Source organism: Cydia strobilella, chromosome 16, assembly GCF_947568885.1.
Source record: "Cydia strobilella chromosome 16, ilCydStro3.1, whole genome shotgun sequence".
In the NCBI taxonomy this organism is placed as follows: Eukaryota; Metazoa; Arthropoda; class Insecta; order Lepidoptera; family Tortricidae; genus Cydia; species Cydia strobilella.
Window position 1 is genome coordinate 13,598,920 of NC_086056.1, and position 18,920 is coordinate 13,617,839.

At 36.1% G+C, this 18,920-nt stretch overlaps 1 protein-coding gene across 1 annotated transcript; it reads left to right on the forward strand.

Annotated features, from left to right (window-relative positions):
- The first annotated feature begins 2,831 nt into the window (after window positions 1-2,831).
- Window positions 2,832-9,942, forward strand: LOC134748378 (sodium channel protein Nach-like). The gene is made up of 10 exons (XM_063683159.1): window positions 2,832-2,983; window positions 3,783-3,992; window positions 4,173-4,302; window positions 4,692-4,858; window positions 5,962-6,094; window positions 6,595-6,731; window positions 7,016-7,203; window positions 7,328-7,451; window positions 8,411-8,520; window positions 9,781-9,942. Exons 1-10 carry the CDS (start codon window positions 2,865-2,867, stop codon window positions 9,939-9,941), a joined length of 1,479 nt encoding a protein of 492 aa, XP_063539229.1. The 5' UTR covers window positions 2,832-2,864; the 3' UTR covers window position 9,942.
- The last annotated feature ends 8,978 nt before the right edge of the window (window positions 9,943-18,920 follow it).

The following is an 18,920-nucleotide window of genomic DNA, read 5'->3' on the forward strand; positions in this document are numbered from 1 at the left end:
TTCCTACAGTACTTTTAGGTAATTAACGGTATTCTATATATTTAGAATAGAGAAAATTTTACCTAAATGTTAATTAAATGAGTGTAATTTGGGCATTGGAGCTATTTTACAAACTGTCTGATCGATTGTTGTACCTAATATACTATGATACCATCATTGGCACTGTTTGCGGAACAATCTTTAACCTTATTGCAAAGGAATAAGGTCTATAATTGGTCATTTAAAAGTGTTTTTATTAGTTCGAGACTCGTATTTCCGCAGAATCTCTTACGTGAAGCAGATCAAGGACTTGGACTCGCTTAACTCAATATGGAGCGGTATGACCAACAAAACGAAGTGAACATTTATATACTTAATACGATATATAAATATATAGTTTATTGCTTGTTAATAAATAGATTTTTGGTCAATTTTTATCTACGAGTTTTAAATTTTATATATATATGGGGATGGATCATATTATGTAGTCCTCCTCTACTGTAAGGTTTATGTATCATTAAGGAAAAGAAAATATATTTGGGCTTATATGTAGGTACTAGCATTTAAAACACTATGGTTTTATATGTTGTAGGCACGTTTTTGTAGTCGTAGGCAAATATAAAGGTTTAGAAATTGGTTTAGAACGACGAGTGTTGCGTAGACTTGTTAGGTATCTATGTTCTAGACCACATTGAATGAGCACATATAAAATAGGACATTTGCAATCGACAATCTTTTACAGTCGGTAACTCTCACTGGTCGGGGGTGCTACGGTTCTACGCCGTAGCCCGTAGCATAGTTTTTTTTATGACGCAGCATGTTGTGACATTCGTAACTACTAGAGGTGTATATTGACGTGTGCACTTGTGACGCCGATACGAGTACAGGCAGCAATAACGTCTATACCCTAAGCAGGTATAGACGTTATTGAAAGGCAGAATAGAATAGATGAAAACTGCAATGCAGTGAATGTTGATAGAGTAATTTACTCCACTTGAATTTGTGTCAAAATATGCCCCCTTTTATAAATAGTATCTGCTTTTAACGATATCGTACTTAAAATCGCAAATGACCAATAATTATATCACCTATTTAAGTTTTTTTTTAATTAGCATCATTGTAATTCCTACCGAACAATACTCTTAAAAGTCAAAAATAACACTAATAGGTACTGATGTATATTCTTTGCTAGCAATCATACTTACATATATTTTGTTGTGTTTATAAAGCTTTTTATAATAACAATTACCATTACTTACGATAAGAAATGTAACAAATTATTTTACTTGTTTATCTTACGACTGTAATTATGAAATCCGTAATAATATTAAGATAACGTAATAATTACTTACATGCCCTTACAGTTAAAATTTTTAAACTAACTAGGTACTACATTTGAATAATATTAGTATGTATTATTTTTTTCAGAAAAGTATTTGACATTAAACTTCACACCTAATACGATACTTGGCTGTAAAATGACAATTTGTTTTTATTAATATTTCTTGTTTGACGTATGTTTTTACTACAGACAATATTTACCATTCAATACACAGAAATTTATTATCGGCACACGCTATTTTTCATTAAAATTATGACTCTTTACACATAGCATGTCTACTTATCTGGTTAATCATTTACTACTTCAATATGTACATATACATACATATAATCACGCCTATTTCCCGGAGGGGTAGGCAGAGACCACGGTTTTCCACTTGCTACGATCCTGACATATCTTTCGCTTCCTTCACTTTCATAACATTCCTCATACACGCTCGCCGCTCGCTTACTTCAATATACCTTATATACCTACATACAATATTTATAGGATCGCAATAACATAAAACTTATTTAGAAAATATAACTTCTCACCTACAGGATTGCTATTCAATTAATAATGGTATTTATTATAACAACTCTAACAATATTTCATTCAAACGTAAATGGCACTTGAAATTGTTGAAAACTCATGTAAAACGTTTCTCAATAAATCACTTTATACATTTTTCCTAAACGTTGTTTTACTTACTGTCTTCCATTATTCCATTTTTCTGGTATACCTATGTATTTACAATAAAAAAAAAATTATTTCAGAACATTCAAAATTCCATACAATATTGTTAGTACCATCGTTATAGCTATGTCTTAGTAAGTACATTAAAAATAAAAACAAAACTTTCAACAATGAAATCACAATCCCATAAATTTAAATAATGAATATAATAATAATAATGATTATTATAGGTGCGATAGAAATAAGTAATTATACACGATGTCGCTTTCACTACGGAGCAAACAAAGACCAAATTATTAATTTTCGCTGAACTTACATGATTTTGACGGTGACTTTCAAAGTTTTCTATTAATATAATTAGCCTTCCTTTGATCCGTACTGCCTTAATGCGACACCCCGTATCCCAGTGTTACCAGATGGTCAAAAAAGTAATATTTTTCGTGACATTTGGCCCTCGGCTGTGTCATGGCGACATTGCGAGTGACTTGTGAATGCCTCGGTGAAGGTGTTAATGTCAGGGTCATTATGAATATGTCTGCGGTTGCGTCTAATTGCCACGACTCTTTTCATACATTTTGTATGGGGCGCGGCAATTAGACCGCAGACATATTTTTCTGCGTATTCTACGTATTAGGATTCTACGTATGGCGAGCTGCAGAAATTGCATGGACACTTACCTACAAAAAAAAATGTTGGTGTTGTTTCGCTCTTTTATTCATTAATTATGAACAATGTAGCGTGACTTTAGTGCATGTCAAATTATAATTTAAAAAAATGAGTAAAATGAAACTTTTTGAATAGGTACTGTAAAACTGTGATTAAACATTGTACAACTTTTAAAACTACCGGTCTTACTTCGTACGAGGAAATGGGGAAAAAAGGAGTATTCGTGGATGGAAATTTTAAAATGTTACTAAAGCATTTTTGTCTGGAAGGGACTGTGTTAGGACTCAAGTATTTTTATTTATATCCAGATAGAGTATCAAGGTAGGCTAACTTTTAGTGTAAGGGTGTTAAGGGAAATTGAGCGAAGCGTAGGATTCTAGTAGTGCCGACAAATACTAATCTAATCTATCGGGCAGATAGATTACAAAAAAAAATTATTATCTTGTGATGCTACTGCCAATTTTCCAATATTTGAGTATTTTACTGAAACCAAGCTTGTGTAAACTTAATTTACGGCATCGGTCAGAACAACTTTGCAAATAGATTATTAGATCTCTTTTATATACTCATGGTTATATCCGGTACAAGATTAGAGTCCAATATCCGACTCAGCTGTAGTATTACCGAACTGTAAGCCTTGATTGATTGATTAATAATATTTTTCTACTTACACGTCTTTTACCGCTGAGCTACGGTCGTAGCGCTACGCTTCGTAGAGGCAAAACGACAACGTGTCTTGATTAGCGCTAAATGGGTTAAAAATGTCATTAAAAATAAAGACTACATACACAAACGCATGTTAAAATTACCTAAATGCCGCAATAAAAGAAATTATCAACGTGTTTTTGAGCCAACCTGTAGCAGGCGTGGCTCACTCCGCGATTTCGTCGCGTCGCTACGGCATGCGGCCCCACGCGGCCTACAGCAATTTTGGTGTCTAGCCATAATAATTGCCGCACACCGCTAAGGAACGGACGCCTGCTGGCGCTTGCGCCATCTAACGGTCATATCTGTCGTAATAGATGCGTTTTGTTAGAGTGAAACCTCTGTACTTAGTACTATTATTTATTCTGTGCCTGTAGATACATATTAGCAATTTTGTTTCAACATGTACTTCCAGATGCTTCTGGGCGGTAACTCTGATACTCATAGTGATGTTCGCATGCAGCCTGACATGGTTGTTATACGGCCGCTTCAACGAGATGCCGACTCGCATCACCATCGAGAACCAGTATCAGTCCCTCGACACCCTGCCGTTCCCGGCCATCACCATCTGCTCGCCCAACCAGATGACCCTGAGCTCTATGAGACACTTTAACAAAACCTTGATGTGAGTCTACGATTGCGTAATAAACGAGATACCGACCCGCATCACCATCGAGAACCAATATTAGTCCCTTGACACCCTGCCGTTCCCGGCCATCATCATCTGCTCGCCCAACCAGATGAACCTGAGCTTAAGTACATATATGACTTTTGTATTTGTAAACATGACAATACTTTTCTCTAGCGATGGTAACACTACAGTGAATCTGGAGAAAGCCCTTCCCCAACTGCTGGGTTTCTATTCGAGTGTCCCGGTTATTGACGATGAAGAATTAAGGCGTCTTCAGAGACTCATTGACGAAAACCGATACACAGTAAGTATTGCTCTTACCCATCTCCAAATAAGAAATACCTATCAATATAAAAATATACTACAGAACAACAAAAACTGCTACTTACTTAGTTACAAAATTGCTTTCTACAATATTCGTTATTTAATAGGTGTAAGTCTACTTTGCCCTAAAGCGTGATACCTATTTAGTAGCTTCATATTATCAGCAAGCAAAATGTAACTTAAGTTAAAGTTGAATTAAGAAGAGACGGAGGATAATTATCTACTTTGGCTCCCTGAATATGGCACCGGACAGTATTTAATATCCTGGACATTAAATAAAAGTTTATACAGACGCGTGAAAACCTCGCTTGATTACTAACCTACTGTATTAAATTCATTTAAACCCTGAAGCTGATCCATATGTTCAAGGTACCTGAGGTAATGGGACTAATGCCCCAAAGCTGTGAGAACTTCCTAAAGCTTTGCTTGTTCAAGCTGAAGGTACGGCCTTGCAGTGAGCTATTCCGTCCCATTCTCACCAAGCAGGGGCTGTGCTGTGCGTTCAACAGCGTCTACTCGTTCAAAGATAAAAGACGGTAACTATCTTTTTACTCTTTGTGGTACACCATATGCTCAAGGACTCAAGTAATAGTAGGTATCTAAGTAGTTGTGATTCCTATTCTGATCTCGATTTAATTTTACCAATTTAGGTCCTACGCGATCGCTTCGACAGGTCTCCACAGCAGACCAGCGTCAAGAGGGGCTCCCTGGCGCCAATGACCTTCGATCTGAATCCCTTAGTTTTCCAATGTTTTTGTAGCTTATCATATTAACAGCAACGGCTTTAACACATTGGTTCACTGCCCCCAACGCACATGTGCGTTCACCGTCATACAAGTTTGTTCTTAGGCCACGCCCCCTGGCAGTGAATGCGTTATGCAATATACTCGTATCCCATATTTACTTCAAAGTTCATTGTCTGAGAGATATTTGGCATCAAAGTTAAACAATTTTAGGCCAAAAAACTGGTTTTCTGGCCATAACTTTTGTGTTATAAACTGAAGTAGTTAACTAGTGTGTTAAAAAAGTGTTTAAAAAAATCCGCGCAGACAAGAATTGAGATAAAATATTGAAAAACCGATAGCCGTTTGTCTTATAATCTATCCTAGTGCAAATGTAGGACTGTAGGAGTAACGGCTCAAAACTCGATGATTGGGATAGTTTCCAATCTAATTTTGTCTACAATTCTCTGTGGATAATTGGGATAGGTGGGGTAACATGAACATTTGAATTTCATGCCATATATATTCCTGTTCCCCTTGCCCTTTGGTGTTCCTTATACCCCACCTGTCCCTACTGACAATGGCGACGTTAACCATTGCACGGTTCCGGGCAAGTATTTAGTGTTAAGTAAAAAAAAAACATTCTGCTCGGCTATTTGCAAGTAGGCCCCTGCAAGAGCGAGGCCCCGGGCGAATACCATGCTCACCGCGCCAACCTTTAAGGCAGCCGCTACATGCTAAGGGCCACCCACACTAGCGTCTTTTGAGCGTCGCAGCGTCTAGTCAGCGATAAGGAAAATAGCGTCGCTGCGCAGTTGCGCCAACGTTGCGTCAAGCAGCAGCCATAGATTTGACTAGACGCCGACGCCCGGGAGACGCTAGTGTAGTATCTCTAAAATTTACAAGAAATTGTCCAGGAACGAAAGAGATCCACACTTCAAGCCGCACATGGCGACCACGCGGGGCATCTACGACGGACTGCGAGTCGTGGTGGACTACGAGCCGGAAGACGCCTTGCCGAGGACCTTGTTCCACGTCGGCGCTATCAGGGTAACACGAAGATCTGAAGAAATTATATTTTCTAATAAGATTAGATTTCCTAATCCAATTTGCGATTGGAATAACAGTGGTTCTTAACAGGTGGTCTGAAGACCACTGGTGGTCCCGGGGAGCTCCTGTGGGCCGTAAATTTATAAATAGAACAACTTTGCTCAATTTATTCGATATAAGTATTCTTAACTTCCATTTTCCAAACCGTTTCCCATTTTGTCGAGTGGTTTCTTATCAGTGTCATTAAAAAAGGGTGCAGAACCACTGGTGCAGAATGAAGATTTCCGTGTAAACTATCTGAACTATTTCTATGCTATCTGAACTAATAACTATGCTGTCCATCCCAAAAACATAAGTACCATTATTGTTCATATCAAATTTCATCTAAAGCGGTTCAGCGGTATAAGCTGAAAGAGATAACAGACAGTTACTTTTGGATTCAAGTTACTAGTAGGGATGATAGGTACAGGCACATGTTAAGCAAAACAAAAATCCCCCAGGTAATGTTCACGGATTGGACCGAGTTCCCTGCTGATGACGAGACTAACCTTGTATGTCCGCGCGTCGAGGCCTTCCACAGCATCCAAGGGACCTACACCTACTGCTCGGAAGAGGTCACCAGCCTGCCTCCTAATAGGTACGCACCTTTAATGACTTTCGACTAGAGATTAACCTCGTGTACTACGAAGAGGTAACCACTGTAGCCAGATTACCTCCGCGGAGGTATAGAATCGTCTTCCAACCTTAGTGAGCACTTGGATGCCCAAGCCCCCCGGTCTCAAAACTGAATGTAAATTGTTATTCAGTCCGATTCATCCCCACCGAGACACAAGTTTGTGCGTTTACCGCCCAACCCCATTTACAGTGGGGATTAATATTTTGCTAAAAACTTAATTACCTGCTAATCTTCTTTTCACCTAGTCGCGAATGTCTCTTCGAGAACGAGCGTCGGCTGCAATCGTTCGTGGATTACCATAACTCCGATTGCGACCACTTGTGCTACATCCGAGCCGTGGAAAAGCACTGCCATTGCAGGCCAGTGTACGTGCCGTACGTGGGCACACGGTCCTGTGACGTCACTAAGATACGATGTATCAGCAAGGTACCAGGTAATTGCGAGGGCTGAACAGTCAAACCCGGTCTCGATATTTTTTTTATTCAAATAAGAACTCCACGTCATATATAGTTTTAATTTGAATCTTTACCTGTTTAAAAATATTGTTTACTGTGCAGACCTGTTAAATAATGACGGTATAGTGGACTGCAACTGCCCGCGAGACTGTGTATCCAGGATGTACACCGTTGATCTGAGCCTCGGGAACCTTAGAGCGCTGCCCCACATGGTTTACAACCCTTAGTGAGTATCTTTACTTCATATTTGACAATATCTGGGAAACTGATGGTGGTGGGAAGGGTGTTAGCGTCAATACTAAACGCAATACAAAGAAAATTTAAAGTATTCACTTGAACGAGTTATTTTCTTTTCTATTTATAGGATGGGTAATCGCGTTCGGTTTGATCCAGGAATATTGTTTTCTTGCACTATCCTAGTAGTCTGTTTTTTAGGGTTCCGTACCCAAAGGGTAAAAACGGGACCCTATTATCGTTTTCTATGGAATGCATCACGTGATCACCTGTCATGTCATAGAAAAGTAAGCGCCGGAAGCTCCGGCCCGGTCTAACGTGAGTCATCCTTTAGACTTCGCTGTCCGTCTGTCTGTCACCAGGCTGTATCTCATGAACCGTAATAGCTAGACAGTTGAAATTTTCACAGATGATGTATTTCTGTTGCCGCTATAACAACAAATACTAAAAAGTACGGAACCCTCGGTGGGCGAGTCCGACTCGCACTTGGCCGGTTTTTTTTTAACTGCCCATAGGAAATAGTTAGGAACGCTCATTTATTTCTTGCATAGAAAAAGTAGGTACCCGGATAACGTAGTACTTTATGGTTAAATAAAACCGGCCAAGTGCTAGTCGGACTCGCGCACGAAGAGTTCCGTATCATTACGCAAAAAACGGCAAAAAAATCACGTTTGCTGTATGGGAGCCCCAGTTAAATATTTATTTGATTCTGTTTTTAGTATTTGTTGTTATAGCGGCAACAGAAAAAAATCATCTGTGAAAATTTCAACTGTGTAGCTCTATCACGGTTCATGAGATACAGCCTGGTGACAGACAAACAGACGCACGGACAGCGGAGTCTGAGTAATAGGGTCCCGGAACCCTTACCTTCACTTCCCATCTGATGAAACTACTTAGACTCCATTTGCCAGTTTCAATAGAAAATTATTCTAATTTCTAGATTTGTTCTAGTTCTGCAATCCAGTTCAACGAAAGCACGACCATCCTGCATTTCTTCTTTCCTACCTCCGTGTATGTGAAGAAGAAACAGGAAACTGTTATGTCGCTAATCAATTTAGTCTGTGAGTATTTTTATCAGATACTTTAGTACTATTAAGTACCTAAATTAGGGTCCCAGGTAGCATTAAGTGACGTCATAATGACGTATAAATGCTGTTAGGGTTATTTTGTCGAAGTTATATTTTACTACGAGCTTAATGTAAAATCTACCACTAAAAAAACTGCAATTTTTTCAGAATTTTAAAATACACCCCTCTCCCGGTTGCTGCCGCTCTCTGAAAATTTGGACCCTCCATTCCATACAAAATTTCTTTTCATCACACTCGCTCAGTAAATGTAGAATGGCACGCAGGCTTAGCGGGAACTATAGAAAAAGCGTTTTCCCTAGGGAGTTATGAAGTTTCTAGTATTATATTTTTTTTTGGCTTTATACTTCATTTTTGTATAGCAAGCTCAAAATTCTAACTTAGAATCACTCGCTTCGCTCGTGATTCAATTATAGAATCTTTCGCTTTCTCGGGACTCAAATTCAACACTCGCAAGAAAAACCAACTTTCCTCTCTTGTTGCACAAATAATTATACTATTTTTTCTATTTTTTTTTCGATTGTTCGGTGGAGCTATCAGTCACGTTTAAGAAGACTAAATTAATGGCGTAGTTAATTTTGAAATTTTTATTTTTTATATAAAGAGTAATTAAATGTTGCATATAGCGTTGTTGTAAACACGGGCATAAATTTAACTCAACCAAACAAAAAATGTGACATATTATCAATGTCATTTCGAACATCGATCGTCCGAGATAGTACTTTAGTACTTAACACTAATTAATATGTAAACAGGCCCTAAGGCAAGTATACACGCTCGTAAAATCTCCGAAATGGACTTAATTAGAATACCGATGTCTTTGAGAAAGTTACTTGATTTAAACTCGGGAATGCACCCTTGAAATTAACGGAAATAGAAAAAAATACGATGTATAATCACAATCCGAACTTAGGTTGCAGTATCCTTAAGGGGCCCAGCCATCCGCCGGACGATATCAGCCTGTCAGTTAGAATAAAAATTTGACAGTTCCGAACAACTGACAGGCCGATATCGTCCGGCGCATGGAGATAGTCCGGCGGACTGGTAATGGGTGGGCCCCTTTAAAGGCTTCTATAGACGCTCGTCAAATGTCAATGTCAAGTAGGAGGATTAGGTATATGTATTGCAAATCTCATGCAATTATTGGTGACTTTTGTAGAGGCCATACTTTTAGGTAACAAGGGACATTTTTATTTCGTGTCTATCCGTCTGTGTGTAACCCATAGGATGTTTCAGCAAACCTCGGCGGTATATTCGGCCTCTGCATGGGTGTGAGTGCGGTCAGCGTAATGGAAATGATATTCTACACGCGCAAGGCCGTCGAGAATTATCTCAGGAAGCGGCTGCGGCGCGCCGTGGAGGACCAAATGCGACAATACAGGAAACGTGATTATTGAACGCAAAGAATCCTTGACCAGTCGCATGTGTGGGATAAGGAACCTGACCAAATTACTATTCAACATATTGCTTTTTTCTGCTCTATAAGGAGCGTGCATGATTTATAGGGCACAGGAGCCGTCAGAATTTTGGCGTGAGGCGTAACTGTGAAGTTTTTCATAAACTTTATGCTTCCGATGAAGCCCACAAGATGGCAGAACCTACTATGCACAAGAAAACGTACAAGAATGGTAGATGGTAGCATTTCCTTTGGCAATGGCCGGATCCATCGCCTGTCGGTTCGTAGCGCGCGTCGCACATCTTACATTACACGTTACACCCGTCTGGATTCGGCTTCAAACGAGTGCGACTCTTTTGCACTGTGTTTTATTAAAATGTAATATTCAATCACAATAAACGATATCTATCCATAGAGTAACTTATACTAGAGCGGTACTGTCATAGTAAATTTTGTAACCCCAGTAAATTCACTGCCATCTGTCGACACACTTTAAAACTAAAAATGAAGATTTATAAAAATACGATAGAATGTATTTAAATATAGATAAATGATTTTTTTTATTTGCATTAATTATTTTTATGATTTTGACCCATGTTATTTCACTGATATGCGTTAAAATTGTTAAATAACAAACGAAACCGTCAACGCCATCTATACGACCGTAGGCCAAAACTAGTAGCGCCCTCTGAACGAGAATCAAATTTTCTTGATTTTCGAGGCACGTTTTTTCCTTAGACTGTATCCATCTATTACGGAGTTATATCTATCTTTGATCTATCTTATTGATATTTTTTGTTTCTGTTGCTTATGGCTTCATTTTCATTATCATGGTTTGTAATCTGTTCCATTTCACCTTAGGTATTTGGGGCATTTTCTATGAAAAGGGACCTTGTAGACCAGCGGTGGAACAAAAATGGGTTTTGATAATATTAAAGTTTTTTCTTTTTCGATATGTCATTGTTAGCATGTTAAATAAGACTTTCGTAAAAAGTTAGAAATTTTTAGGGTGAGCGTTCGGATATATTGAAATATTTTAATTTCTTCTATTAACTTTGTAAATATAGAATTAAAGTTACAAAAAACTTTAACATATTCAATACCACTTTAATTTATACACAATATTCGGTTTTTAGAAATCTGGAACATGTGCTTTCTGGTGAACTTAAAAACATGAATTATTTTGTAAATAAATAATTAGAGTAGCTGATATTGCAAAATTACGATATTATGGATCAGCTTATTATACTTGTAAAAAATTAGAAATGTAGACAATGTGCTTCTCTAGATATTGATTTCTGGTTAAGCAGTATAGCCAATATTGAATTGAAGTTTGTAGAGTTAATATTAAACGGTCATGACAATGATCTTAGTTCCCACACAAAAGATTAGAAATATAAAATTTGTGCGTCACTAAATACTGATACGTATGCATTCCGTGCTTATATTTACGTTACATTTCAAACGCGCGGCATGGTTGCGCGCGCCGCGCTGTGCGCCGCCGAGGCAGCGATCAAACGGTATTGATATATAGGTAGATCAACGGTATATAGATCAACGGGCTAGCGGGTAACCTAACCTTGCTAGACGCGTGCAAAATAATATTTCACAAAATTCAAAAAAATGTTCTAAAAGCAATCTGTATTTTTAACATGTTAAAATTAAGTATCTAAATAGTCATAAAAATAATAAACCAGAACATTTGGTCGTGTCGTGTCTTTAACCTTGCCAGGCGATCTAAAAAGTATGGCACTTACTTGCACGCAAAATTAAGTTTGTTTACTATACAAATTGTATGCATTACAAAGTTATCTTTGCACACAAAATTAAGTCTACTATACAAAGCGTATGCATCGCAGTTATTTTTGCACGCAAAATTATGTTTGTCTACTAAACAAAGTGTATGCATTACAAAGTTATTTTTGTAGTAAATTAAAGACCACTAGGTAGGATGTACAGTCAGCAATACTATTCGCTTAGCACCTTTGCATACAAACCTATACAGGGGTGGTATCTTTTCTCTGCAGCTAACTGTACAATGTGATTGTAACTATGAGGATGGTGTATATTTATGATGTATGAGGACATTTCTATTAAAAGTTATGTTAGATTTTGAAATTTTTATATTGAGTATATCTACTTATATAAAAATTTGAATTTTGGTTATGGAATTTTATATTATATAACATACAAAAAAACAACAATAAACAAAAAAATATATATAGGGCTGTATCTCCTAAACCGTCCGTCGCAGCGCAAAAATAAAAAAAAATTCGTTCCCCTCTTTCAATATACAAAAAACACAATAAATAAATAAATAAATAAATAAATATTATAGGACATTCTTACACAGATTGACAGTCCCACAGTAAGCTCAAGAAGGCTTGTGTTATGGGTACTCAGACAACGATATATATAATATACAAATACATAGAAAACACCCATGACTCAGGAACAAATATCTGTGTTCATCACACAAATAAATGCCCTTACCGGAATTCGAACCCAGGACCATCGGCTTCACAGGCAGGGTCACCCACTAGGCCAGACTCGTCGGTCGTACAATGAAACACAAAAAGAAAAAAAAACTTTACACGGCTGTATCTCCTAAACCGCGCGTCGTAGCACAAAAACAATCATCAAATTTTCGATCCACTTTAAGAAACCCTCAATTAATATTTAAAAAAAAAAACAAAAAAAAACGAAAAAATCTTTATAAGGCTGTATCTCCTGAACCGTGCGTCGTAGCGCAAAATAATAAAATTTTCGTTCAACTGCAGTGGACCCTTAATTAACATTAAAAAAAAAGAAAAAAGGAAAAAAAAATCTTTAGAGGGCTGTATCTCCTAAACCGTGCGTTGTAGAGCAAAAATAATCTAGTTTTCGTTCCCCTTTGAGAAACCTCTAATTAACATACAAAAAACACAATGAAAAACAAAGATAAAATCTTTATAGGGTTGAATCTCCTAAATCGTGCGACGGAGCGCAAAAATAATCAAATTTTCGTTCCACTTTAAGAAACCCTTAATTAATATAGGTATAAAAAAACACAAAAAATCCGTATAAGGCTTAATCTCCTAAACCGTGCGCCGTAGCGCAAAATAATAACATTTTCGTCCGCCTGCAGTGGACCCTTAATAAACATTTAAAAAAAAACAAAGAAAAAAAAACAGAAAAAATATTTACAGGGCTGTATCTCCTAAACCGTTCGTTATAGCGCAAAAATAATCAAATTTTCGTTCCCCTATCAGAAGCCCCTAAGTAACATACAAAAAACACAATGAAAACATAAAAGAAAAAAACAAAGAAAACAATCTTCTTATAGGGCTGTATCTCCTAAACCGTGCGTCGGAGCGCAAAAAAAGTAAAATGTTCGTTCCCCTCTAACAAAGATAGATATAACTCCGTAATAGATGGATACAGTCTAAGGAAAAAACGTGCCTCGAAAATCACGAAAATTTGATTCTCGATCAGAGGGCGCCACTAGTTTTGGCTTACTCTCGTATAGATGGCGTTGACGGTTTCGTTTGTTATTTATAATTTTAACGCATATCTGTGAAAGAACATGGGTCAGAATTATATAAAAATAATTAATGCAAATAAAAAAATCATTTATCCATATTTAAATACATTTTAACGTATTTTTATAAATCTTCATTTTTAGTTTTAAAGTATGTCGATAGATGGCAGTGAATTTAAAGCGGTTACAAAATTTACTATGACAGTACCACTCTATCTTATTATATCCTCTTTGCCTCTAAGAAACCCTTTTTTAATATGAAAAAAAAAACAAAAAAAAAACGAAAAAAATATTTACACGGCTGTAACTCCTAAACCGTGCGTCGTAGCGCAAAAATAATCAAAATTTCATTCCACTTTAAGAAACCCTTAATTTATATTTAAAAAAAAATCTTTATAAGGCTGTATCTCCTAAACCGTGCATCGTAGCGCAAAATAATAAAATTTTCGTTCCATTGCAGTGGACCCTTAGTTAACATTAAAAAAAAACAAAAAAAAAACAGAAAAATATCTTTACAGGGCTGTCTCTCCTAAACCGTGCGTTGAAGCGCAAAAATAATCTAATTTTCGTTCTCGTTTGAGAAACCCGTAAGTAACATTCAAAAAATACAATGAAAAACAAAAAAGAAAACAAAAAATTAAAACATCTTTATAGGGTTGTATCTTTTAAATATTAATAAGGGTTTCTTAAAGTGGAACGAAAATTTAATTATTTTTGCTCTACGCTCCGACGCACGGTTTAGGAGATACAACCCTATGAACATTTTTTTCTTTGTTTGTTTTCTTTTTAGTTTTTCATTGTGTGTTTTGTATGTTACTTAGGGGCTTTTCAAAGGGGAACGAAAATAGATTATTTTTGCGCTACAACGCACGGTTTAGGAGATACAACCCTATAAAGATTTTTTATTTTTTTGTTTTCTTCTTTGTTGTTCGATTCAACTTATATTTATTATCGGATTAACAATTATTATTATTCAATTAAAAGTAAAACTAAAAGTAACTAAGAATAACAACTTATAAATAAAAATAAAATAAAAAAAACTACTCTTAATTAAAAAAACATCTAAATAATGCCCCCGCGGCATTGTGCCAAAGATGCTGGCAGCATTCCCTCGCTGAATGGCAATACTTATGCGCTGCGAGAGAAAGCCGCCAGCTCTCTGGTCACCGGTTGCGTCGACGAGCTTTTTGCTAAGTTCTTTAAAAAGAACTTTTGCGCTTGGACCCCACGGCCCCAGTGTCTCGACACCAAATGCCACAAAGTGGTATTGTAGGCCGAGACCTCGGTACTTAGCGAACTTTTTGCCTTCAGCCGCCTCGGCAGCCTCCCCAGCCCTGAACGAGGTTCTTGGTAGATGGGACGGAGCTAGTGTATCGACGCATGTGGCGTCCCAGACCAGCACCCGTCCCATCTTTCACGGGACCAGGGTCATACCGTCCGGTCTCTTGCCGTCGTCCCTCTTGTTGTTCGATTATGTTTTTTGAATGTTACTTACGGGTTTCTCAAAGGGGAACGAAAATTAGATTAGTTTTGCGCTACAACGCACGGTTTACGAGATACAGCCCTGTAATAGGACATTTCGATGCTAGTGCGGAAAGTATGTCATTATTAGACATTTCCGCACGTGTATCGAACGACGTTTTTCAATACAGTTGCGAAAAAATAAGAAAAACAACAAGTAAGAAATTCGAAACTTTTATATTATTAATTCTGTGACATCATTGACATTGACATTATGAAGAGGTGTTTTTTTAGCTGGGTGTTATTATTATTGAACCCACTTCAATGAAAGATTTTTTTTAAATGCATGTTCTATAAGACAATTGTACATATAAAACATTGTACTATTATTACCCAAATATCGTTAATTACGATTATTTGTGTATCGTACATTTATAAAAACAATATCGAATGTTGCCTTTGGAAATTTAAAGCAGAAATAAAAAACGCCTCTCCTTTGACAGGCGTTCCGTTCTATTCAGACAACTTATTAAGAACGGTTTTTCAATATTCAATATATAAAAAAAAGACGTGTTATAATGATGAAGAGGTAAGTAATAAAATATGAAATATGTATATTTTTCGTATTCTTACTTTAACAGTAGGTTTTTATGTTGATTACTGAGTATTGAGTATTGAAATAATCGTTAATAACGATATTTAGGTAATAATAGTACAATGTTTTATATTTGTAAAACAATACAATGTGTATAATGTTGTATGAAGTGGGTTCAATAATAATAACAAAATCCATTCTAGTCGAATAAAAGCTATAAAAACACCTCTTCATAATGTCAATGTCAATAATTAGAGTTTTGAATGATTCACGGTGGTTTTGAAATATCGGGAGCTCACAAATAATACAAAAGGTAATCACGGTCTATATCCCGGTCAATATAAGTCTAATGTCAATAATGTCACAGAATTAATAATATAAAAGTTTCCAATTCCTTACTTGTTGTTTTTCTTATTTTTTCGCAACGGTATTAAAAAACGTCGTTCGATACACGTGCGGAAATGTCATTCTTCGAAAGTATGTAATGTATGACATACTTTCCGCACTAGCATCGAAATGTACTGTTTTTTTTTCTTCTTTTTTTTTAAATGTTAACTAAGGGTCTACTGCAATGGAACGAAAATTTTATTATTTTGCGCTACGATGCACGGTTTAGGAGATACAGCCTTATAAAGATTTTCTATGTTTTTTTTAAATATATTACTTAAGGGTTTCTTAGTGGAACGAAAATTTGATTATTTTTGCGCTCCGTCGCACGGTTTAGGAGATACAATCTATAAAGATTTTTTCCTTGTTTTTCTTTTTAGTTTTTCATTGTGTTTTCTGTATGTTACTTAGGGGTTTCTCAAAGGGGAACGAAAATTAGATTATTTTTGCGCTACAACGCACGGTTTAGGAGATACAGCCCTCTAAAAAAAAATAGTTTTTTTTTCTTTTCTTTTTAAATGTTAATTAAGTTGAACGAAAATTTTATTATTTTACTATACGACCCACGGTTCAGAGATACAGCCTTATAAAGATTTTTTTGGTATTTTTGTTTGTTTTTTTTTTTTAATATTACGACGCTCGGCTTAGGAGATACAGCCGTGTAGAGTTTTTTTTTCTTATTGTGTTTCATTGTGTTTTTTGTATAAAAAGTGTTTTTAAAGGGGAACGAAAATTTTATTATTTTTGCGCTACGACGGACGGGTTAGGAGATACAGCCCTATATTTCTTTTTTTGTATATTTATATAATATAAAATTCAATAACCAAACTTCAACTTTATATATAAGTGGATATATTTAATATAAAAATTTCAAAATCTAACATAATTTAATAATAGCGTCGTAGCGTAAAATAATAAAATTTTCCTTCAACTTAATTAACATTTAAAAAGAAAAGAAAAAAAAAATTTTTTTAGAGGGCTGTATCTCCTAAAGCGTGCGACGGAGCGCAAAAATAATCAAATTTTCGTTCCACTAAGAACCCTTAATTAATATATAAAAAAAAAACCACAAAAAAACCTTTATAATTCTGTATCTCCTAAACCGTGTGCCGTAGCGCAAAATAATAAACATTTTCGTTCGCCTGCAGTGGACCCTTAATAAACATTTAAAAAAAAACAAATAGAAAAAAAAAACAAAAAAATATTTACAGGGCTGTATCTCCTAAACCGTGCGTTGTAGCGCAAAAATAATCAAATTTTCGTTCCCTTAACAGAAGCCCTTAAGTAACATACAAAAAACACAATAAATAACATACATCATAAATATACACCATCGTCATAGTTACGATCACATTGTACAGTCAGCTGCAGAGAAAAGATACCACCCCTGTAAAGAAGTTTGTATGCAACGGTGCTATGCGAATAGTATTGCTGACTGTACATCCTACCTAGTAGTCTTTAATTTACTGTACTACAAAAATAACTTTGTAATGCATACAATTACTATAGTAGACAAACTTAATTTTACGTACGAGTAAGTGCCATACGTTACTTTTTAGATCTTCTGGCAAGGTCAAAGACCCGACCAAATGTTCAGGCTTATTTTTTTGTGACTATTTAGATACTTAACTTCAACCTGTAAAAATTACAGATTGCCTCACGAACTTTTTTGGAGCCCTAAAACATCTTAAAAAATATAAGGGTTGATTTAGCCCCGCTATCCTGCAGCCAGACCTCCAGTGCTGAGTTAGGGTATGATAGGAGAAGTATCAGGCAAATTTTCAGCTTGCCTCAAGGACCTACTCCAAAATGTCTACCAGCTCTCGGACCACTAAATAACTACAAATAATCAGTCCACATAACAAACATTTTGTACTCATTTTGAAGTCATAATTACATTAATTTCACGTAATATCGGCATCTAATTTATGTGCACGGTAAACAAACTAATGAATGACAAGAAAACTCAAGCAGCGCTTACGAAGCTGAGCGGGGGGTGGGGCGACCGGGCGAGGTACCTATAGGTATAGATAGATACGAATGCTACGATAGGCTCCCGCGTGCCGCGCCGGCACCTTGACGGACCAGCGCGGCGTATGTATGAATTTCGCGCCTTTTTAAATAGATTTGGCTATAACAATGGAAGCTACACACAGAAATTTCTTACTTTTCATAATATGGTTGCATATATTATTTTATAGTATGAAACTTATCTTTATAGACTTTAATTCAATATTGGACCTTACAGGACAGAAAACGCATATTAAAATTTAAGCAGCAATCCTATTTTTCTAATTTTTCGGCTTTGTCTATTAACTTAAGAATTTAGAGATATTATTGTGGATTTTTAAAACTTTAATTCAATATCGACAAAATAATAAGCTAATTTTAGTTTGACAAAGAAGCACGTTAAATTTTTTTCTAAAAATGTAACAGTTTAAAGAGTCATACATAATTTAAACGATGAAGCTTAAACTTTGCACTTTAATTCAATATTCAAAAAGCATCAATCAAAATATATAAATACCTAATTTATACCTAACGCTCGTTCTAACTTTTCGTCTTAAATTACAAATATGCTTAAAAACATGTCCCCTGCCATATAAGCATCACTTTTCCTTCTTTAGAATTATCATAACTTTAAGGTCAAAAATATGGTCCCACTATCGGTCTATTGTTGTCGATGGCGCTTACGCCGCACAGCGTCGCGCGGCATTGCATTTATATCGGAGCATCGTTTATCGACAGTAAGCGCCATCGACAATAAGGTCCCTTTTTGTTTGGCAAAAGTGGCGACTTTAATTTCCTTATAAAAATTTATATAGTATTGACAGTAAATGGTCCTCTTTGATGTTAATCATTAGGCCCACCATACAAGAAAATTGACAATTGAATATGAAATCAATAATGAAAAAAATATGTTTGAATTTCTTCTTGTTACAAATCGAATCGATCGAAACGAAATGCAACTCGGTTACATTTCAAAATGGTTTAAATGAAATTAAAGTACTACGGGT

Excerpts from the sequence above, each read along its gene's own strand:
- LOC134748378 (XM_063683159.1), top strand. The coding sequence starts at position 2,865 with ATGGGGAAAAAAGGAGTATTCGTGGATGGAAATTTTAAAATGTTACTA. Across the intron at positions 6,095-6,594 it reads TCCACGTCGGCGCTATCAGG|GTAATGTTCACGGATTGGAC; the intron begins GTAACACGAAGA and ends AAAATCCCCCAG. Across the intron at positions 7,452-8,410 it reads CACATGGTTTACAACCCTTA|TTCTGCAATCCAGTTCAACG; the intron begins GTGAGTATCTTT and ends GATTTGTTCTAG.